Source organism: Marmota marmota, unplaced genomic scaffold (genome assembly GCF_001458135.2).
Source record: "Marmota marmota marmota unplaced genomic scaffold, marMar, whole genome shotgun sequence".
Classification (NCBI taxonomy): domain Eukaryota; kingdom Metazoa; phylum Chordata; class Mammalia; order Rodentia; family Sciuridae; genus Marmota; species Marmota marmota.
This window is the reverse complement of record NW_026000057.1, coordinates 25,657,387-25,681,979: the sequence shown is the minus strand read 5'-3', so window position 1 is coordinate 25,681,979 and position 24,593 is coordinate 25,657,387. Positions and strand designations below refer to the sequence as shown.

Here is a 24,593-nt window from a genome sequence, read left to right as displayed (position 1 = left end):
TTTTTTTTTTTAATTTTCAGAATCTCTATCTCCTTATTGAAGTAATACTTTGCTTCCTGTATTAGCTTATGTAGCTCTTTATCCAAATAATCTTCTTCTGCTTATATTTGCTCTCTTATATCATCCTTTAATTTACAGAAAATTTTAATTATGTACATCCTGAAATCCTTCTCTGATATTTCTTCTGTTATGTTGGCCATGGATTCTAATAATGTAGAATCTTGGTTTGTTTGGGGCACTTTCTTCCCTTGTTTTTTCATGTTGTTTGTGTGTCTTCCCTTCTAGCAGTACAGATTTGAGGTGTTACAGTTTTTACCCTACAGACTTATAGTGCCCCTGAAGGGTTCCAATACCTCTCCTTTAAGGGGTGGGTCAATATTAACAGATCCCAATACAAACAATATACAACCTTAAACCAAACAGACATTTACACTTTATTAAGACTTTTACACTTTCATGTTCTATATTCATGGACAAGTCACATGATTTTTCCAGCATCCCTAAGCTTCCTAGTTTGTAAAATAAGGATGATCATTCCTTATAAAATAACATGACAGCTTTGTTAAGTGATTTACAATATGTTTATTTTCATATGTAAACATGGATAATACATACATATAACAGTTAAAAATAACAACCTATACAAAGTAAGTTAAGAAATTCTACTTCCCTCCAAATTTCCCATCTCAAAAAAATTACTTAATTGAAATGCTATCCTCACATATTTTAGAAGACTTTGTAAAATCACTACTTTCTTTTAAATTGTGTTATCTTCACTATTAACTTTCCCTAAAAACTAACTCCACAGAATGAAAAATGTTTTAAGTCATCACTTAACTCCATTTATCATTAATAAACTTCAGAGTTCAATGACAATCCAAAAGCAGGTTCCTGTTGTTATTCCTGTAAAATGACATGTTACATGTAACGGAATTTGAACCTGATAGATAAAAATGCTGAGCTTGGTAGACCATGATCTTAGATTGGAAACACATCTCCCAACAGTGTGCTAGTAAAGCCATACTTTGCACAGAATGTACCTTGTTTCTGAAGACATGCAGGAAATGTATCTAAGGTTTCAAATTGATCCCTCCTGGGGTAACTGATCAGATTTCAACACAAGAGGAGAGTGAAAGCAATGAGAAGAGGCATGACTATTAAAGCAGAATTTCCTAACGTGGTATTCAAGATGATTTTAGTGCATGGATGAGAGTTTTATCTTCATAGTTATATACTGAAGATAAATATCAAATCCCTGATTCTGTAAATGTGAATGATTAAAAAAATTAAAAAAATAACAAAACACTGATGTTCAATCATCTCTACTTTTCTATAATAAAGCTATCCCTCCAAAAAAATTTATAGGAAATTTGACCCAGTTTTTTAACACAAAAATTATAAGAAATAAAGAGCTATGGAATAGGAATCTACAGATTAACATGCATTTAAGAAATTTATAAGCCAATCCCAGAGTATGAACCAACTTTTTGTTCTGTCAACTTTTTCCAACTGTTTCTTTTGTTTCAAATTCATTGATTTCAGCTCTGATTTTAATTATTTCCTATCTTCTACTGCTTTTGGTGTTGATTTGTTCTTTTTCTAGCGCTCTGAGATGTAATGTTAAGTAATTTATTTGTTGACTTTTTTTGTCTTTTAAGGAATGAACGCCATGCAATGAACTTTCCTCTTAGAACTACTTTCATAGTGTCCTAGAGATTTCGATATATTGTATCTGTGTTCATGTTGTATCTGTGTTCTCGTTCACCTCTAAAAATTTTTCAATCTCCTCCTTGATGTCTTCTGCAACCCATTGTTCACTCAGTAGCATATTATTTAGTCTCCAGGTGTTGGAGTAGCTTTTTATTTCTTATTTTAATCATTCCATTGTGATCTGATAGAATGCAGGGCAGTATCTCCAATTTTTTACATTTGCTAAGAGTTGCTTTGTAGCATAATATATGGTCTATTTTAGAGAAGGATCCATGTGCTGTTGAGAAGAAAGTGTATTCTCTTGTTGAAGGATGAAATATTCTATATATGTCAGTTAAGTCTAATTTATTGATAGTATTATTGAGTTCTATAGTTTCTTTGTTCAGCTTTTGTTTGTAAGATCTGTCTAGTGATAAAAGAGGTGTTTTAAAGTCATCCAAAATGATTGTGTTGTGGTCTATTTGACGCTTGAACTTGAGAAGAGTCTGATGAATGTAGATGCTCCATTGTTTGAGGCACATATATTTATAATTGTAAGTCTTGTTGGTGTATGGTTCCCTTGATCAGTATGTAGTGTCCTTCTTTATCCTTTTTGATTGACTTTAGCTTGAAGTCTACTTTATTTGATATGCGGATGGAAACCCCTGCTTGATTCCATAGTCCATGTGAGTGGTATGATTTTTTCCAACCCTTCACCTTCAGTCTGTGGATGTCTTTTCCTATGAGATGAGTCTCTCAGAGGCAGCATATTATTGGGTCTTTTTTTTTATTTTATTTTATCCAATCTGCTAGTCTGTCTTTTGACTGGTAAATTTGGGCCATTAAGATTCAAAGTTATTATTGAGACAAGATTTGTATTCCCAGCCATTTTTATTTATTTTTGGTATTTAATGTGACTTGTTTTTTCCTCTGATTAGATTTTCCTTTAGTGTAATACCTCCCTCTGCTGATTTTCATCATTGTTTTTCATTTCCTCTTCGTGGAATATTTTGCTGAGGATGTTCTGTAGTACAAGCTTTCTTATTGCAAATTCTTTTAACTTTTGTTTATCATGGAAGGTATTTATTTCATCATCAAATCTAAAGCTTAGTTTTGTGGAATATAAGATTCTTGGTTGGCATCCATTTTCTTTCAGAGATTGGTATATGTTGTTCCACGATCTCCTGGCTTTGAGGGTCTGGGTTGAAAAATCTGCTGAGATACGAACTGGTCTCCTTCTATATGTAATCTGATTTCTCTCTCTTGTGGCTTTTAAGATTCTATCCTTATTCTGCATGCTAGGCATTTTCATTTTAATGTGCATTGGTGTAGATCTGTTCTAATTTTGTACATTTGGTGTCTTGTAAGCTTCTTGTATTTGGTTTTCCAATTTATTTTTCATGCTTGGGAAATTTTCTGATATCTCATTAAAGAGATTGTGCATTCCTTTGTTTTGAAACTCTGTGCCTTCCTCTATCCCAATAACTCTTAGATTTGGTCTTTTGATGGTGTCCCATAATTCCTAGATGTTCTGTTCATGGTTTCTTACTATCTTCACTGTGTGATCAACTTTATTTTCCAGATTGTATACTTCGTCTTCATTATCTGACATTCTTTCTTCCAATTGATCTAGTCTGTTGGTTATGCTTCTATTGAGTTTTTTATTTGATTTGTTGTATTCTTCATTTCAAGGATTTTTTTTTCAGAGTCTCTCTCTCTTGAAGTAATCTTTTGCTAACTATATTTGCTCTTATCTCTTTGTTGGAGTGATTAATTTTGTCTGTATTTGCTCATTTAGGTCATTCTTTAATTCACAGATCATTTTAATTATGAACCTTCTGAACTCTTTCTCTGATATTTCATCAACTTCACTCCATGGGTTCCGTTATTATAGTATCCTGGTTTGTTTGGGGCACTTTCCTCCCTTGTTTTTTCATGTTGTCTATGTGTCTTCCTTTCTTGCAGCATAGGTCTGAGATATCACAGTTTCTACCCTATATTCTTGTAGTACCCATGCAGATTGTCTGTACCTCACCTTGATGTTACGCTTCCAGACCCTGCTGGTGTCCCTAAATGTATGCTACTGCATCTAAAGGTGGTAGCAGCAATAGCTGAGGTAACTCAAGATAATTTAGTTGATGTGCCCCAAGATAGAAACAATGTCTTACAGAAATGGGGCTGTAAGGGTGGGCCTCACACTCTCTTTGGGATGCCTGCTGCTCTGAGATGCAACTGCTTCTAGGCCCTGTCCCTTGTCAAAAGGTTAGGGGCTATTGTATGGAAAAGGCTATGGTGGTGACTGAAATGTCCCAAGATACAAGTGCGTTAGGCTTAAGCTGGTGGTGGGGGAGTGAATTCGGACCTACCCTGGACCTGGGGCCTGCGCAAGTTAGTATGGGCGGATTTAGGCCCAGCCTGGCCTTCTGTGGTAGTCTGCTGGTTGGAAGAGGGGGTCTTGTGTTGAAGGCTGGGCTCCAGTGGCAGAAAGGATGAACCTGGGCCTACTGTGAGCCTGGGTCCCACGCAGGCTAGTGTGGGTGAGTCTGGGCCACCGGGCTTGACTTCCTGTAGTAGTCTCGATAACAGGTCTCTTAATATGAAACTAAATACAAAAGACTAGCTCTTCTTATAAATAATGCATTTAAAAATATATCTTCTGGGGCTGGGGATGTGGCTCAAGCGGTAGCGTGCTCTCCTGGCATGCTTGCAGCCCGGGTTCGATCCTCAGCACCACATACAAAGATATTGTGTTCACCGAAAACTAAAAAATAAAATATTAAAATTCTCTCTCTCTCTAAAATATATATATATATATATATATATATANCAGAAAAAAAGAGATGTATAAATTACTCATGATCTGGAATCATTTAACACTAACGTAAATAAATAAATAATCTATCTAACTATCTCCATCCCTCCTCTGTAGCCCACAATTACTTAAAAAAGTGATCATGGGAAATACAGAAGATAGAATTTAACACATTTTTTAAAAGAAATTAAATAAAAAGATGGTTGCTGATTTAGTGAACCTCTATTCCATAAGCATTAATCACAGCATCCTCTAAATCCTTAACCTTTCCTTTTCCCCCTTAATCTAATGATATTTTCCAGGAGCAAAATAAATCAAAATGTGGTAAAAGAGGCTAGAAAAATAGCTCAGTGGTAAAGCACTTGTCTATAGTATGCATGAGGCCCTGGGTTCAATCCCCTGCACAGCAGGGGCGAGAGAGGAGGGGAACACAGAAGCTTGAAAATTACACTCACATCAACTTTTGCCAGTATATTTCAGCTAAGATTAAAAACTCAGAATGAAAACAAAGACAAATATATAAAATTATGACAATATGGTAAAAAGAGATAAACAGATTGTAATGTGAAAACATCACAAATATTAGAATAGTTTATCAATATTTGTATATTTATATATTAATAGGACAACAATATAAAGATGGCTTAGTTTCTCAACATGGTTTGTCTTGAAAACAGTTCAATATACAAAGAACTGCTTATAAATTTCCCATAACAGGCCATTTTGACTAATCAAAAATAGGAAAGAAATTGACTAAGGAAAATGTTAAATGGATGTTTATTTCAAAATAAAAGACACCAATGTCTTTAGAAATCTCTGATCCTATACATTTCAGTCAGTGGTCTAATGTTCCTGCTCACAGCCTAACAGTTCAATAAAGCCTGACTTTCACCATGATCTCTATATTTGTAATAACGCATTAAACCACATTCTACTGATCACAGTAGCATCCTTTAACTTATGTGCCTGACTTGCTATCAAAAGTGATATAAATAAATATAAAAATCAGCAATCACAAAATTAAATATTTTTCAAATGATGTGAATGTGTGCCAGAGCAAAACCACTTGCCTTATGTCCAGGGAGCCAAGAAAGGAAGGGGCAGAGGTCCCATCATCCTCTTCAGGGTGCTATCAATGACCTAAAGACCTCCAATTAAACCCCTACACCTCTTAAAGGTACACCATTTCCAAATAGTGAAATGGGCTCAGGACCAATACCTTAACATATAGATATTTGGGGAAACTTACCCAAACCATAACATTCCCCAAGACTATATTAACATAAATTTTATAAATATATAATCTCAAGTAAATTTTTTTTAAATGTTAAATTATTTGTCACCCATTTCTAACTATGCTTTAAAGCCACTTTAAAATGAAAATCTAAAGCCACAGCCTAACTCTTTTCCTCCAAATTTCATTTAAAAAAAAAAAAATTCAAAGAGGCCATTTCCAAAAAATGAAGTTATAGTCCACTTTTAATGCTTTAAGAATACTTAGACACACAAATCAAAAATAACCAGTAAGGTTATAGAGTACATCTCCAAGTTAGACTTCATGCCAAAATTCACTAATTTACATTAACTTAAATTGCCTTTTACTGGCCATGTGTTGAAAACCTTTAAAACTATTCCCTCGATTCCAGGATATAGCAGGGCTGGCTCTACTCAGATCAGCTATAGTCAAAGGCCACCCAAGACATGCCAAAGGCAATATGGCCAGAAAAGCCTGGATAACTGCAAATAGTAATCTTACCTAGGTCTCTGAAACCCAAAACGTCCTTTCTACCATCCTCCCCTTCTCACTCCATCTCCATCCAACAGACATAAAACAATATCATGTACAATCTCTCCTGAGATAGAGAGCTGGAGAAAGATTATGTGTGCAGGCTTGGACTAAACACCTAAAATCATCTGAACTATATTTTTAAAATATTAGTAAGTATACAATCCATAATAATAAAAATCACTTACATTTATATTGCACAGACTCTTTACAAGATAACGTTCCAAGCAGTTGAAAAATACGAACTGAAAGGGCATAGACTTTTATTTGTGCCGTATCTCCAGTTCAGAAAAAATCTAGCATATTACAAATATTCAATAAATATTTGTAGAATGAGTAAATAAATAAATCAATGAATGAACAAAAAAGGATTTACATTTATTTGCATAACTAAAATTCAGCCTTGTTAAACTTCATACTTCATAAAATTCATAGTTTTTCAACTAGTGGGATCACATACAGATCTCCTAATTTTGTCTATAAATGGCTACTTTGGGGTCAGGCACACATCCCCTGTCCAGTTGACTGGGGTTGAAGCAGCAGATAAAGAGCATGAAGACTTGTATACAAAGGCTACTGATATTGCAAACATCCCTGGAAAGCAACAGTACAAATGGCAGATAGGTTGCTTAACTTGTTTAGTCTACAGTTCACTTATATATGTTCTCTTATCAAATTTATCCTTCTCTAGAGGAGAAAACCATTTCCTGGAGCAACTGCCTCTCACCAGCAATACAATGTATTATGCTACTTTAAAAGAATAAAAAACCAAAACTATAGTGAATGGCAATCACTGTGGAAAGAATATCTAATTGGAGGTACTAATGGTGCCAACTCTTCTTTCAAAGCTCTTTGAGAGTTTCTGCCAGACCACGACAGATGGAAGAAGGCAATGGATCACTTATTCAACAAATACTTATTATGCATGTACTATAAAAAAGATACTTCATGAAGTAGTTCATTTGTGGGGCAGCGGGGGAGGTACACACACCTGCGTGTGTGTGTGTGTGTGTGTGTGTGTGTTGAAAAGGGCACTTCTAATGCATCCTTCAAAAAAGAAAACCAGAATTGAATTTTAAAGATGTTATAATTTAATAAATGAAGGATTTTGAAATATCAAAATTATTAGTAAATATCATGATGCAACCTTCATGAGTGCTTACCTAGTGTCAGATACTGTCCTAAGAACTTTACATATGTTAATTTATTTATATTTAATTCTCTCAAAAATATGATGATATAAATACAATTTGTATCCCTATGTGATAGGTAAGGAGCCTGGGGCACAGCTAAATAATTTATAGCTGCACAAGGTCAGGTGTCATACACACACATTCTGCTCCACAGCTGGCACCCATTATAACTACTCAACAGTATACAGAACACAGTATGATAAAAATATAATTCTGATGTGAAATGTTTAGGAAAAAGTAAAAATCCTTAAAGATCACTGTGAAAAAATCAGTATAAACTATAATACTCATACGTTAGCTTTATAATATAATATTCACAGACATTTGGCCATTAGTCATTATAAAATCTTAGCTGCCAGACATGCTGGTGCACACTTCCAATAACGATAGGAGGATCACAAGTTCAAGGCCATTTGGAGCAACGAAGCAAGACCCTGTCTCAAAATTAAAAATTGAAAAGGACTGGGGAGATAACACAGCAGTAGAATTCCCCCTGTTCAATCCCTAGTACTAAGAAAATAAAATATAGAAAATAAAATCACAGGTACCTGAAGGTTGTTTTTAAGGCCAGAAATTAGTTACTCTTATATTACTTTAAATCTTCAGATAAAATCATTAAGACATCTAAAAACAAAAGTAATGTTTTATATATAGCATATTATTTTACATTTAATGTAACATAGATAATTCACAAGTAGGTTTATAAAGAATTATTTTGCAAAAATACACTAAAACTCATAGACAAATTTATTATTTCCCTGAATTTATAAAAAGCTGATCTTAAATATAAAGTACAAAGTTACATTATTTACTACTCCATAGAATAGACATTATAATTTACTACTATAGAACTATATAGTCATATGATATTGATGATACTTTTGTCCATTACAATGTGCTTAAGGAATAAAAATCTGAATTTATTGACATTATCAACTATCAATCAGCCTTCTTTTATTAGATATTAACCACAATCAAATAATCTACCTGAAAGTTCAGAAATGGAAAACCTACTAAATCTTATTAACACCCTCCACTAGAAATAATAAAAGGTCAGAAAACATAACTCTTGGCACTGGGTGTATTAGCCAGTAAACTCAAACATTCTTTTTAAAAACAGACACATTTTAAAACATTTTTTCAGCTCAACAGACCTGCCCTAGGAAAAGCATCCTAACACTCACTTTGTCTCTGAGGCAAACTCTTAACAAATGTGCTACCAGCATAATCTGTAAACAACTCTTGAATGTGTACACAACATTTCTTTATTAAAGTAGAAAAGGTCATAACATCACAAGGAAATGAAAACAGAAGCCATCTGGGAAACAACTGTTCTTAAAATAAAAATTTTAAAGAATACAAAATAGAAAACATGTAATCAGTGTGCAAATAACAATGAAAAAATATCATGGATGTTTTATACCTATAAATAATATAAATAATAGTTATGTTGGAAGGCTATACAATTATTCCTTTGCTTGAAAAAATTGAAATTCTTCCATGGAATTTTTATTAAAAGCAATTTGTAAAACACACTGGCCTAGGGCCTGGGGCTGTCACTCAGTGGTAGAGCACTTGCCTAGCATGTGTGAGGCACTGGGTTCAATTCCCAGCACCACAAATACATAATTAAATAAATAAATGTCCATCAGCAACTAAAAAAAAAAAATTAAAAAAAAAACCCCACACTGGCCTAGGCTGGAAATGTAGCTCTATGGTAGAGTGCTTGCTTAGCAAGTGCAAAGCCCTGGGTTCAATCCCCAGTACCACAAATAATAATAATAATTAATAAACACACCAGCCTATAGACATGTAAGATCAAAGTAATAGTAATCTACTATTTCTGGTTTAGCTCTAATCCAGAGGAATCAGAATCCATCTCAAATCCCCAGGAGTTGCCCTACTCTCATCCACAGGCTTATTCTGGTCGTTACCAGGAGCCTCCTTCTCTCTCATTCTGGCACTAGACATGCCTCCTCCTTTCCCTCCTCTCACTTTACTTTTACCCTTGCTCACTATATTCCCACCACACTAGTCTCCTTTCTAGTTTTTGAGCTCCTTCCTATCTCAAGGCCATTGCACTTGCTTTCTCTTTGCCTGCAATGTGGTTCCCCTGTCCTTTCCCATGATTGGTTCTTATTCTTCAGCTAATGCTTCCTCCTTAGTCATAAGGGCCTGACTGGATTGCCAATCTAAAGTTAAACTTGTACCCCCAGACACCCATTACCTTCCCCCAATTACACTCCAGCAAATCACCTTATATTGCTTCACCTATTCACTTGTGAATTATCAGTCCCCACTTACAAGAATATAAGGTTCATAACCTTGTTTTATTTTTCTCTGTATTTTCAGAGCCTAGAACAGCACCAATCACAAGGTCAATGCACAATAAAGATACTGATTGAATAAATGGCTCCATCCCCAAGCACAGATATTGCAAATTCTGTATAGCACTGTTACTTCTGTGTCTTCTCAATGGATTTCATGAATCCTTGTCTAGAAGTTCCCTGCTACCTTGACACAGGCTGTAGGATCAACAAATATGCCTTTTCTCTTCCTAGATCTGTTACATATACAATCATCCCTGGGTATCCATGGTTTTAGGACTCTTCATAAATAACAAAATCAGCAAAAGCTCCACATGCCTCATATAATATGGTAGCCTAGTACTGGCCTACGCCTATCTTCCTATATACTTTAAATTATCTCTAGAGCACTTCTAGTATCTAATAAATGCAATGTAAACAGTTGTTATATTGTATTGTTTAGGAAATAATGATAGAAGAAAGGTTGTGCATGTTCAGTACAAATGCAATTTTTTAAAGGGTTAAATCCACAAATACAGAATCCACAGCTATGGAAGACCAACTGTACATCCACTTCCAAGTTCCTTCATATTTCTATATCATGTTCCATGTGCTCTTATGTCAGTAAATGAACAACCACCCTAAAGCTGGAGATGTAGCTCAGTGGCAGAGCACCTTCCCAGCATGTGCAGGCCCTAGGTTCACTACAAAGAAAAAAACAAAGCAAAAAATAAGGAAAGAAATACCACTTAATATATATATGACCCAATACATAATAAAAAATCAGCAACTATACGTTACTGCCTTCTTCTCAGAGCTCTGACATGAGTCATTCAAGAGAAGGACAGTACCAGAAAACCATTCCAAGGGGATAACCTGCTGTACCAATTTTCCCACCTCTCCTAAAACATAAAGCAATAATAGTAAGACTAAGCTTGAATATACCTTGGTATCTTTTTCTTGAATTTCTTATCCTGAGTCTCTTTGATCCTTCATGAACACACACATAAAAACACACCTACCAACCTCCATGTATGTCTGGACAAGTCTGTGTTGGAGCACATACAAAGGATAGGTCAGGTCTAGTTTTCTCTCTTTTTAAACAAAAAACAAAGATACCATAAAATTTTCAAACAGTACAAAAATATAGAGAGAAAACAGTGAAAGTTCTGTCAAGGATATTGCTCAGAGCAGCTTTTAACCTTCTCACTATACAGCTGCACAAACTCAAGTTTTATTATATATGTGTGTGTGTGTATATATATATATATATATATATATATACACACACACAAACATACATATATATGTGTACATTTGTATGTATATACATATATGTTATATATATAATTTATATAACAACATTTCTGCATTGATCTTAATATATGTCATGTATTGGACTCAGTTCTGGGACCTAACATAAAGAGACATTTAAAAATTGAACTATTTTTAAAGGCAAATAAATGCTAAGGGTGTGATGAGGAAATCATCATGAGACAAATATTTGAAGAATTGGCTGCCTACAGAATAACCAAAAGAGTCAAAGGGAAAAAAAAACTCATTCAGCTTTTTGAAAGGCTGTAATGTGCAAACCTGCATGTTTTCTGTGCATGACACTAAAGAAGAGAAGAACCATTGTGTCAAATATACAGAAAACAAATTCTGACTGTACATTGGGAAACAGGTAGCTCTTACATAATTTAACTTCTGGGACATTTCCTCGAAAAACCCTAACCAAGATTAAAACCAAGGAAAATCAAAATGTTTCATCAGTTAATTCTATCAATCATATATATTAACAAATCAAAAAGGAAAGATTATAATTAAAACCCAGCTTCCCATTTGTCTATTGTTATTATCATTAAACAGAGATTATTTATAATGTGCTGGAATTCTAATGTAATCTGGGTAAAATAAAGACTCCCAGAGTAGGTTTCCTAACTGGTGAAAAAGGCTCATGATTTAACAAAGTATATACCTTATTTATATGTACTTAAATACTACTTCAAATTTAATAGACCAAAAATTTGAACTGACCTCTCTGTACTTAAGACTTTTTTTATATTTAATGTGTCCACTATAGCGTAATCATAAGGTATATAACAAAACCTGATATTCCAAAGATTCTTTCTGAATTGTTACATTCTAAAGTATTCAAATATTGTAAGTAGCATGCCAACTCCAAAGTCCTCCGTATCTTTTGTCACAGAGATGTTTAGAATATCATAACATAACTAAAGTCTAATGTTTTGTATTATATTGCCATTTATTTCCAAAAAAGACTTGACCTATGGCAACTACACTCTGAAAAACTAAGAGACCATCGATTAGAGAAAACATGACCTGTCACAAGCCCATGACAGTTCAGATTCCAAGTAATTTAGCTCTAACCTTTTTGCTGAAATGATTTAAGTATCACCATCTCTATAATAAAAACAACCAAAAAAAGCTATTTATGATTCCCAAACATCAAATTACAAAATGGAACCTAACAGGTACACAAGAAATAACTAGAAACTGTATTTAAGTATATAATACAGAATCCCTAAACATCCTAAATTCAAAGACAAACGAAAAGTCCTAGAATCAAGATATAAAACATCTCATTGACAATTCAGATAATTAGTCTAGAACCAAGCCATAAAATTTTCTTACTGATCTCAGTTATTCCCAAAACACAGAAGTCTCTGATTCTATAACATCTATTCTTTAAGAAATAAACATGCGTGCATGCACGCCCTTGGCTGTCCCAAGTAAAGGCTGTTGTCTATTCAAGGAAATAGAGTGCAAACTGAGTGTTTTGAATGCTTTCAAATCCTGAGTCTAACAAGTTATTATTTAATCTCTGTCCCTCAGTTTCTTCATCTATAAATTAAAGACTCAGAACCATACTTCCTTATGGGTTATTATGAAGATTAAATAATCAAACTTGTGTAAAACATCTAGAACAGAACCAAACAATAAGAGCTCAATAAATGTTAGCAGATTTTTTATTATTACTATTATTATTTCTACTATATGATTACTACTACTACTACTACTACTACTACTACTATTATACAGGAAAGAAAGAAGACTAAAGTGAGCTGGAATAGTCAAACATTCGAAAGAACACCAGGCATATGAATGTACCTTGAAAAATAGGTGGGGCTTTAGGGATGACAAGAAGAAACAAAACCAGTCAGTGTGCAAGCAATGATGAGACCAAGGACTTCAGTGCTCAAAGGTAGCATTCTAGATCATAAAGTTGGTTGCATTAAATAGGTCCGTTTCTGTGCTGCCTGGCAGAGGAGTTAAGCAATAATTTGACAGATAATGAGAAATCCTTATAATTCTTAAATAAGGCAGTAATATATTAAATGTATGATTCTAAAATTCTTGCCTGGGCAACATGCTGGCCTGAGGATAAGGAACCAGTCTAAGAAGAGATAAGCCATTCATGATTTTGGAAACACACTTGTCTGCTACAATATCAAAGTATCACTTTGAGAATCGAGCACTAAATTACTAGAATCTTCTAAAATGGAAAGAGCTACATGTAAACAAAACATAAAGGCCTAGCATAAAAAGATCAAAAGAAATTGTTGTAGGATATCTGAAAGACAGTAGCATAGAGATATGGCCAAAACCATGAAAATTACTATGTAACACTCCTGGTATTTTTACAGACTTCTTTCTCTAGAACATCTCTTAAGGACATTTGTCCTACACTAGCTTTTTCCAAGAAGAAATTATTTGTGAAACCTATCTGTAATCTCCTCCTGATAATTTTTTTTAAAAATTTTACCACAGCTGTAAGTTAAAATCTCAGAAATAATTCTTTAAATAGTGGGATTTTAATTGGATCCTGCTATAGTTTGTATCTTAAATGTCCTCCAAAGGCCCATGTGCTGAAAACTTTTTCCCCATCTTGGCACTGTTGAAAGAGGAGGAAACTTTAAGAGGTGGGGCCTACCAGGATGTCTTCAGTCTCTGAGGGTATGCCCTTGAAGGGCTATCAGGACCCTGATCCCACCTTTCCTCCACTCTATTGCATCCAGGTCATGAACAGGATGGTTTTGCAATGCTGTGTGCTCTCACCATGAAGTACTCACAACTATAGGCCTAAAACCAATAGGTCTGTCTAATCAGGGGTTGAAACATCTGGAAACTGTGAGTCAAAATTAACCTTTTCTTCATAGTAATGTCTCAGTTATATGTTACAGTGACAGAAAGCTGACTAGCACATATCCCCAACAGAAATCAATCACAACACTTAAATTCCTGGATCTAATCAGTGGTGAATGGTTTTCAACTGTTAATGCCATTATAATAACTACTTCCTCTTTTGGTAAAAACAAGATTTACCTACGGCAATTATCGTGAAGTATGGTGGCCATTATTAAATCAATTTTTGGACCTTGGGGAAAAACACTTTACAATTCAGAGAAGTGGTGCAAATTCTACCTAGTTCCAAACTGTTTTCATCACTTTTAAAAACTTACAGCAACACATTAATGGAAATTCCTTCTTTCCCCATCTTTACCACATAAAATACAAATATCCGTGGTATCTTTACTCTTTTTTTGTCACCATGGTTATCAGCACATACACTCTGCTACTTAAACTTGGCAAAAATGAAGTCATAATATTATGCCACACATTAGTAGGCTTTCCTTTCACATTGCCTGACTCACTGGGAAATGGAATACTCTATAAACCTAGGTGACTTCAGTTGAGCTCTACTAGCTAATAAATGTTGATAATAAAAACATAGTCTCATAAGAGTGAATTTACTGTGTCCCACAACTGTACCAAACACCTCATAATGGTCAGATTCCTACTCATATCATATAAAGGGAGCTAAGGAAGAGTGGAATTAAAATCCAGATAGTATATTAGGCCATTGGAGAAATTCCAAAGGCAACAAGTTTGAATCTATTAAATGCGACTTGCTTAATTTTTCAAAAGGTCTATGACAGTTATATGCCAAAAACTATTACTTCACACACAAAAAAATCTTTGTCATATCATTGGGAATAATATGCTAACATAGAGAGGAAATCTGTTTAGAAATAGGAAACAAATGAAAAAGATAACCATTAATAAATCTCTGGATGAAGGGTTTAGAAAAAATTAGCACCCATAAGAAATCAGTGGCATTGGGCTAGGGTTGTGGCTCAGCAGTACAGCACTCCTCTGGCACGCACAAGGCCCCAGGTTCAATCCTCAACACCACATATAAATAAATAAAATAAAGGTATTATATCCAACTACAACTAAATAAATATTTTTAATAAAAGAAAAAGAAATTAGTGGCATCATTTAAAAAAGGGTACCACATCTTTATTTCATAATTCTTTTGAAAAATGGAAAACAATGAACCACTTTGAAACTTGAAGAATCCTTAGTAGAATACTTGTAATTAAACTTATAAAAGGGAGACAGGTGGAAATTGGCCCATCTGATTAGAAAAGATCAAAGTCTGCTGAAATTCATGCCAGCACAGGTTGTACTATTGTGGACAGCAGTATTTCTATAGAGACATTTGACAATATCAATCAAAACGACAAATGTACACAACACTTTGACTCAGCAATTCCATTTCTAGGAATTTAGCTCACAAACTTGTATGCATGTATGCACAAGTTTTACACTGTAGTATCAGTGAAGACAAAAGTCTAGAAAGAACCTAGTTGTTCATCAATAGGAACTGGTTAAGCAAATTATAACAAATTCAAACACAATATAGCTATTAAAAAATAATAAAGATGCCTGAGATTGTGGCTCAGTGGTAGAGTGCTTGCCTAGCATGTGTGAGACACTGGGTTCGATTCTCAGCACCACATATAAATAAATAAAATAAAGAGGTAAAAGAGAGCTAAATAATTTTAATTAAAAAAAAATTAAGATATATTTACTGTTGTTGGGTTAAGAGAGAAAAAGGAAAATGCTAAAAAATAAATATGTTTTAAAGGATACTAGTATTTGTATTGAGAATGGAATGAAGATATATACCTATTAACATATATTTATATGAATTATCTCTGGAAGTACACACAAGAAACTGGTAAAACTGAAAGAAATGAATGACAGAGCAACAAGAAGCTCTTCTCTCTATGCCCTACCATATCTTTTGAATTTTGAACTCTACAAAAGTATTATCTAAAGAAATACATAAATTAAACTTGTAAGCAGAAAAGGATGACGAATTATGCAGAATTTTTTTTTTAACCTCCATACCTCTTTTTTTTTATTTTTTTTATTTTTATTTTTTTTTATTTTTTAATTTTTTATTGTGGGTTGTTCAAAACATTACAAATTTCTTGACATATCATATTCGACACTTTGATTCAAGTGGGTTATGAACTCCCACCTTCACCCCATACACAGATTGCAGAATCACATCAGTTACACATCCATTGATTTACAAATTGCCATACTAGTGTCTGTTGTGCTCCGATGCCTTTCCCATCCTCCACCCTCCCCCCTCCCCACCTCTCCCCTCCCCTCCCCTCCTCTCTCTCTACCTCCTCCACTGTATAACCCTGAGGGTCTCCTTCTATTACCATGCAATTTCCCTTCTCTCTCCCTTTCCCTCCCACCTCTCATCCCTGTTAAATGTTAATCTTCTTCTCCTGCTCTTCGTCCCTACTCTGTTCTTAGTTACTCTCCTTATATCAAAGAAGACATTTGGCATTTGTTTTTTAGGGATTGGCTAGCTTCACTTAGCATAATCTGCTCTAATGCCATCCATTTCCCTGTAAATTCTATGATTTTGTCATTTTTTAATTATGCAGAATTTTTAAGTACCAAATTTGTTTCCATTGTGACCTTTCAAAAATTGCCTCTTGCTTTTTTCCAGACATCTATTTTTCATTCTCTCCGGTTAACTTCAAGTTCATTTCACTTTCTTTCATTTAGGCCTATCAGGGACATTGGCTACAAGTGCTTTGCCCTCCCAGACTACTAAATGCCAACAAGGCTGATGAACTTTACTCCAGTAACTATCACACAAAATCAGTGACAAAACAACGGCTATGAAAGAAATCTAAGATTTACAAAAAGGTAGTTGACCACACTTTTTCCAACAGGAAATAAAAAGTGAGGGAAGACATGGGGGAAGTAAATATAAGATTTGAGAAATTCAGTTTTAACACTATATAATCAAACCCGCCTTCTAACCAGGGCTAAGAAATGGCTCTGCACCTAGACTATCTAAACAATCAGTGGATACCACAGCCACTGCTCTTTAGTAACTGAACTCTATTCATCTCCATTATGTTATTTATTTACAAATGCATCAACATTGATATTTCACATGCTAGTGTCTTGTTTTTTCAATTTTTATATACACACTCAATAGTTTTGCAACTCAGAAACTGAAATAAAGGCCTAGAATCTCACTGGCCTAAGCCGAAACATAACAATCCCTTAAGACACAAAAGGAACAGCCCCTTTTTGGGTAAAGCAATATTTGCTTCTACTCTTCTATAAGTTTTTTAATATATTTTTTAGTTGTATTTGGACACAATACCTTTATTTTTCTTACTTATTTTTATGTGATGCTGAGGATTGAACTCAGCACCTCACACGTGCTAAGGCTAGCGCTCTACTGCTGAGCCACAAGCCCAGCCCCTTCCATGAAGTTTTGATTAGAGGAAAAGAACATGACTGGTCCTGAGGATATGGGAATCTGGGTAAAAACTACTGCAAACAGGGTATTGTGGACAATAACAACCAGTAAGCTGTATATTCACATGCACCCTGAATAACCACTATCATAAAGACAAGCTCTTTGCCTCAAAAGCTCTAAAAAATAACTGAAAATCAGTCCACAGACTTCAATCAACAATCTCAATTTAAGTAGGTAAAACTATACTTAAATCATGAGTAGGTGAACAGGTTACATGAAAACCCTTACTTAGGTCTAAAGTGCCATTTTTACTTTACCCAAACCCCACAATATTGTTTCCTCCATCAGATACAAAAGTCCTGCCTACTAGTAAAAGTCCTCTTAAAAATTAACTTTGCCAGGCATAGTGGCGCACATCTGTAATGGCTCAGGAGGTGAGGCAGAAGGATCACAAATTCAAAGCCAGTCTCAACAAAAGCCAGGTGCTAAGCAACTCAGTGAGACCCTGTCTCTAAATAAAATACAAAATAGGGCTGGGATGTGGCTCTGTGATTGAGTGCCCCTGACTTCAATCCCTGGTATCCTCCCTCCCAAAAAAACAACTTCCCCAAATGCCCTATTTGTATTAAAATCAAACATGCAAGTCCCTTTTTTCCTAAAACCTCTGATTTGCAATAAAAACATACTGATAAGATTTTTATTTACATACTAACAATAAATCAGGAAAGTACATTCAGAATTATCTCCAGATTCTTAACATTTGTGATTACAAAAGATACAAAACTGCCACAAGGAAAAAAACAGGTCTCTGAACCCCACATAGAAGGCAATTAATATTTTAAAAGCAGAGAGTGAATATACATGTGAAATATACATTATGTTGTCACATAAGCTAAATTAACTTTCTAGCTTGGCATAATGACAGGGTAGTTGGGAGGGAATGTAAAAGAAAATACTCAACAGCTTAAAATTAACAATGGGCCCATTTATTCAAGGTAGGATAGTTCTCCCATTTCAGCTTGGAAAGACTGAAAGTCTTTCTGTCCTCCTTCAGGAGGGAAACTGCAGCTGGCATGTCTGGAGAATCACTCAACTACATTCACAGTTTCACTAGGAATCAAGCAATGGCAAGAAAAGTCCTCATCTTCACTATGCACTAAAATGTAACAGGGAAATGCTGACTTGAAGGTATTCAAGTTCCATCCTTAAAGCATCAGTTCAATTAGTTTCTTCTGAAGGAAGTCAATCCCTACAAATACACGAGTTATGCCCACTAAAACTGAGAAATACTTATCAGCGTCTTTGTCATTTCATTATACATTGTACTATTGTGCTTATTTCTTTACTATCCAACCTTTGCATTCCCCAGGCCTTTGTATCTTCTTGAATGACTTCTAGGAAGTATTCCTATAACTACTGAATAAACTAATTCACAGCACAATATTTCACAAATCTCTCTCGCTCTGTTCTATTCCCAACTGGACTCCATACTTCAACAATGGTAAATTCATTCTGTTTTTCAAAAAATCCAACTAAAATTTTATCTAAGCTTATCCCCTAACTTCTTGGAATTAAAGTCATTATTATCTGAGTATTAGAAAGTCTGACTTCATTCTTATCTGCTAAAGAAATGTTTAAAATGCATTAGGAAGAACTGGGAGAACTTCTTTAAGAAATTCAAATACTGATGGTGAAGAAAAAAGTTCTAAAGTTAGATATAAGAAAATGAAACACGACAGATATGTAGAAATAAACTTGATTTTTGTAAATTGATCTTGTATCTTGCAACTTCATTAAACTTATTTATTCCTTTTAATAGCATTATTTAAAAAGAAAACAAAACAGAGTATTCAATTTAAGGATGTTGAACATAAAAGATATTACTCAAAAATATAATATTATTCTTGTAATTCTAACATGAGGAACACCAAAAAACTTGCCAAAATATAGCCTTGAATTGTGCAACAAGTCTCTTATTTCTTCTTATAAAATATATTGGCAAAGACCAACAAACCCACACTGCTACAATGAAACCCATCCCCACATTCCATGGCTTCAGGGCAATTCCCATAAATGCAGGGTCATAAAAAGACAGCCTGCTAACTCCTGTAAGCCAGCACTCCATTTTAAGGATAAGAAACTGAAGACAATGACATGTGATCTACAGTTATTGGAATCTGAGGCTCTTTTTAAAAAGTTAGCAGGAATTGCCAATCTAATCTTGGATATCCACCTACAAAAGAGCATACAAAATTCATACAATACAGATGGATAAACAAACTTGACTGAAGTGTTCAAATTTAATAGTTTTTATTCTTCATGAAACAAGTCATATTCAACATGTTCACAAGCTGGTACTATAAAACCTAAAAAAAACAGACTGTTTAAGTTACCACCAGTGGCTTATTTATCTCAAAACACAACTTGACACTCCAATGTTAAAAAGAATGTAAATGGCCCTCCAGAGTTCAACATAATATTATCTAAACAAAGAAAAAATTATATACTTTTGAACTCTAAAAATAAAGATGCAGATTCCTAACTAAGCACAAACTTCTGGCTTTTTACTTTTTCCTTTTTTAATCTCAGTAGACTATAAATTAAAAAGTATATAACTATGAGGGATTTAAAGTTACAAGTTACTAAATAATTTTCCTTTTAATTTTATGTTATTATAAAAGGTAACAATTGAGAGAATACTGTGTGCCAAACCCTGCTAAGAATTTCATATGCATCATTAAAATAAAGGAATCATTAAATTACATGTTTTAAGGCATGTTTCAATTTTAACTGCTTCTTGATACCATCAATTAAAGAACCTGATGACCACTGAAAAATATCCCAATAATCTTACATAATAAAGCTGAATAAGTATAATCAGAGCACTAATTACAATGAGAGTAAGTAAAAATTTTATAACATTAATAATGTTACCACAATATAAATTAGTTACTAGGCACAAATCTTCATCAGGCAATGTTACTAGCATGTTTAAACTAAACCACACAAGGGGTTAAAAATAACTATAATGAAAGGCCAACAGCCCAGCAGCAGGGTTGAGCCAACATTCCCTTCTCTCCTCCCCCTCCCCTTCTGATCCTCTCCAATCCAGAATGAATTGCATGCCCCACTGCACAAGGCCCAAAAAGGTCACAGTGGATGGCAAAGACTTTTGTAAGAGAACAGAAATAACTCAGCAGCTTTGTTACCATAGTCTCTTTTAATCAGTATGTTCAAAATCCTTTAATTAGCACTCTGTCTACACAAGGAAGGCATTTCTCTGTGCCAGGGGAGGGCACCTATGTGTATGTACACAGTGTTCTGTTGTATCAGCAACACAACATGGAGCTAGTACCTCAAACTGTCTGCCAGGGAACTGAAGCACATAAAACTTTTTAAAGGCATGGTACCACATAATTTACATATACCATTTATATACCAATTACCAAACAATAAAGTAATGATGAACCTTGTTTCATTCAGATGTCAATTTGTTTGGGGACTTTTTTTTTTTCCACAAAAACTGAAGTATTTTAAACTGAGCAATAGCTTTAATCAATCAAAATATGATACTAATAATATAAAATAATATTAACAAAACAAAACCAGACAATATTTTGTCCTCATAATAGATCTTCAATAGAAGAAAAACACTGCCTCACTCAGGAATAAGTCACAACACACATTTTCATATGGATACTTTACATTGAAAATTTCACCCAACCACAAGTCTTAAAACTTGCAGGCTGGCACTGGGAACTTAGCTCAGTGGTAGAAAGCACCTGCCCAATGCGTGAAGCCCTGGGTTCCACCCCAGCACCGCAATTTAAAAAAAAGAAAAAAAAAAAACTGCAGGCTGGATTTATATTTTCTTATAAAATCTGATTAGATTCAAGGAGAAATTGGTAATACATTAAAAATAGCTACTTGAATCCACAGCCAAGAAATGATGAAAATTTGATCAGTAAAAGGGAATTTGTAATATTTTAACAGGGATATATAGGTGTAACAAACATATATATGTGTGTGTGTGTGTGTGTACATATGTGTGTGTGTGTATAGTTTTTGTTATTTTTAAATTGTAGCTGGACACACTACTTTTATTTATTTATTTTTATGTTGTGCTGAGAATCGAACCCAGAGCCTTGCACGTGCTAGATAAGCACTCTACCGATGAGCCACAACCCCAACCCCAACTTATTTTTAATCTTTCAAAATCAAGTTGCATTTAAATATATCCATATATGTATGGATATATACTGTAAGATGCAGAGTATATATACATGTTTATACATATATACACATACATATAATTAAATAAAATTATAACCTTCTAAATAGCTGGTTAGAGAAACAACCTAACTAAATTTAATATAAAGTAAATTAGTGGCAGAGCACTTGCCTGGCACGTTTGAGGCACTGAGTTCGATCCTCAGCACATATAAATAAATAAATAATAAATAAATAAATAAAGGTGCAGCAATAACTAAAAAATATTTTTAAAAAATGATAAAGTGAATTATTGGGGAGGGAGCAGAGAATAACTACATGAAAGCCAACTTTTCCACACCAGCCAGGTGCTCACAGCATTGCTGTATGGTGGGAAATAGTATCAGTGTTTCACAGACTGGTATAAAATTAAATAAGATAATACATTTATAGCACTTTGCAAGAACTTCAAAGTTTTCTGGGAGTATTAGGACTGGAATAAAAGGAAAACAGAACAGGTATTTTCATGCATGGTATAGGGGTGCAAATTGACACAACTTATCAAAATGACCTATATATAATATTACATATTACATGGTATTCACTACAGCACTGCATACTGTAATAGTAATATTGGAAATATAAATGCCCTTCATTCAGGCATTATGATTAAGTAAATGCTACTTCCAAAATAAAGAGCCTCCTTATATATTAATAAGGATAGTTCTCCATGGTAAATTGTTAAGAAAAGAGCAACATATGGAACTGTACATAGCTATTATTTGAGTAAATGAAAAGTAGAAATTCACATGTATCAGAAGAAAGGTTTTTGAAAGTTTCATCAAGAAAAGATAAATGTTTGAGGAGATAAATATTTTTCAACTGATTTAAACATTACACAATGTACACATTATCAAAGTATTACAGAGTACCCCATTAACATGTACATTTTTAAATTTATAAGTACATGTAAGAAGACACGAAGAATGTGACTCTACTTTGCGTGCAACCAGAGATATGAAAAATTGTGCTCTATATGTGTAATATGAATTGTAATGCATTCTGTTGTCATATATAATAAATCAAAATTTTAAAAATGAAATTAATTTTTATCTAGGAACACAAAAAATACCCTGTTAAGAAAGTTTTATAAGTTATTAATAATAATAATTACCTACTGATGATGAGTGAAACAGTGCTTTACACAGTCAAGCCTCAATAAATGGAAGCTGTAATTATTCCCTTCGTCAGTATCAAAATTATCATGAAATGTATTCTTAAAATATAGGGCTGGGGTTGTGGCTCAGTGGCAGAGTGCTTGCCTCACACATGTGAGGCACTGGGTTCAATCCTCAGCACCACATAAAAATAAATAAACAAAGATATTGTGTCCCTGTATAACTAAAAATAAATTAAATATATATATATATAAATGTATGTGTGTGTGTGTGTGTGTGTGTATACCCACATACACAGTATACATTCAACTAAATCTATAATGAGGTCAAAAATCTCAATTATTCATAGGCTGACTACTTGGAGATCCAATCCTTTCATTTTCTTTTCAAAGGTAAGTAGTTTCGGGACATTTTATTGTTGATTATCACTTCCACCAGAAAGTGAGCTAAGGAAATAATACCAAAAATAGTCATTTTAATCAATCTTGATCAACTGTTTTTAATAAAACATTTTTTGGAGATGGAAAGGACCACTAAAATAGGGTGACTTTATAAAGTAACATAGGGTAACTTTATAAAGTAACATAGAAGGAAATTAAGGCCCAGAGAATTCCCCAAATTGATGTAGTTCAAAAACTTAAAAAGAATCTACTCTCTAGCAAAATGCTTTTCCATTTTATTTTTGCTAATGTGGGGAAAGCTGAAAATAAGCTAAACCCAAATCAATTATCCTTGCTAAGTCCCTTTCCCACCAGCAGTCTTTATTAGATAACTAAATCTGCTGAGAACAAACCCCACAAACAATTATAATAAGTATAGTAGAGATCAATGGAGATATTCAACAACTCAGCCCTGGGGTTTCCAGGACTAACTACTGAATGAACAACTGTAATAAAATCTGTAAAGTTTGCTTACACTAGAGATTGTCAGAGGCATGTTGAAATCCTTGCCACCTTGCAGCCGGAAACCCCAAGGAGCTGGGCCAACCAAGGACACACTGTAGTTGCTCATGGTTCTAATGGCTCAAAGTCCAAGGCCAGAAAATGCAGGAAACTGTGAAAGAAAATTAGATGGTTAACAAAACTGTTTATTCAAATTCCTATTACATACCTAAATGTATTTAATAAAAAGCCAACTAAATTATGTTCAGTATTTTTAGGAGGAGGTGAAGAAATATAGAGGATAAGTCTATTAAGTTCTTCACTAATTTCAGTCCTTTTAAAAAGTAAAATTGCCAGGGACCATGGTGCATGACTGTAATTCCAGTGGTCCTGGAGGCCAGAGCAGAGGGATCACCAGTTCAAAGCCAGCCTCAACAACTTAGCGAGGCCCTAAGCAACTCATAGAGACACTGAATCTAAATAAAATATAAAAAAGGGCTAGGGATGTGGCTCAGAGGTTAAGTGCCCCTGGGTTCAATCCACCAGTACCAAAAAAAAAAAAAGAAAAAAATACTATTAGTTAATTGACATACATTTAAACTCATGACAATTTCTATAGTCTAAAAATTCCATACCTGAATATTTCTAGAGATACTTGATCAGTTTTATAACTTGCTACAATCCATTTTTCTGACTTCTTGCATACAAACTTTAATTCAATGTATTGTACAACAATTTATTAATGTATATAAGAACAAGGTATGTGTGTGTGTCTCTGTCTGTCCCCCTCTCTCCCTCTCTCTCTCTCTCTTTGCAGCACACCAGCAGATCCAACCCAGGGCCTCAGGCATGTTAGGCAAGCACTCTACCACTATGCTACACCTCCAGCCCAGAACAAGATTTTATTTCAGAATTAATTCAAAA

The 24,593-nt window shown here is 34.2% G+C and overlaps 1 protein-coding gene across 15 annotated transcripts in view; it reads right to left on the bottom strand.

Moving 5' to 3' along the window:
* Pdlim5 (PDZ and LIM domain 5) overlaps positions 1-23,879 on the bottom strand; it is a 205,717-nt gene extending 181,838 nt beyond the window's left edge. For 4 of the 15 annotated variants that reach the window (XM_048813629.1, XM_048813630.1, XM_048813631.1 and 1 more), the window contains exon 1: positions 23,704-23,879. In XM_048813629.1, coding sequence (XP_048669586.1) covers positions 23,704-23,799 — 96 coding nt within the window. In that variant the 5' untranslated portion in view covers positions 23,800-23,879. The remainder of the gene's footprint in view (positions 1-23,703) is intronic. The other 11 variants (XM_048813636.1, XM_048813632.1, XM_048813633.1 and 8 more) reach the window with 5 other exon arrangements.
* Between the last annotated feature and the right edge of the window lie 714 nt (positions 23,880-24,593).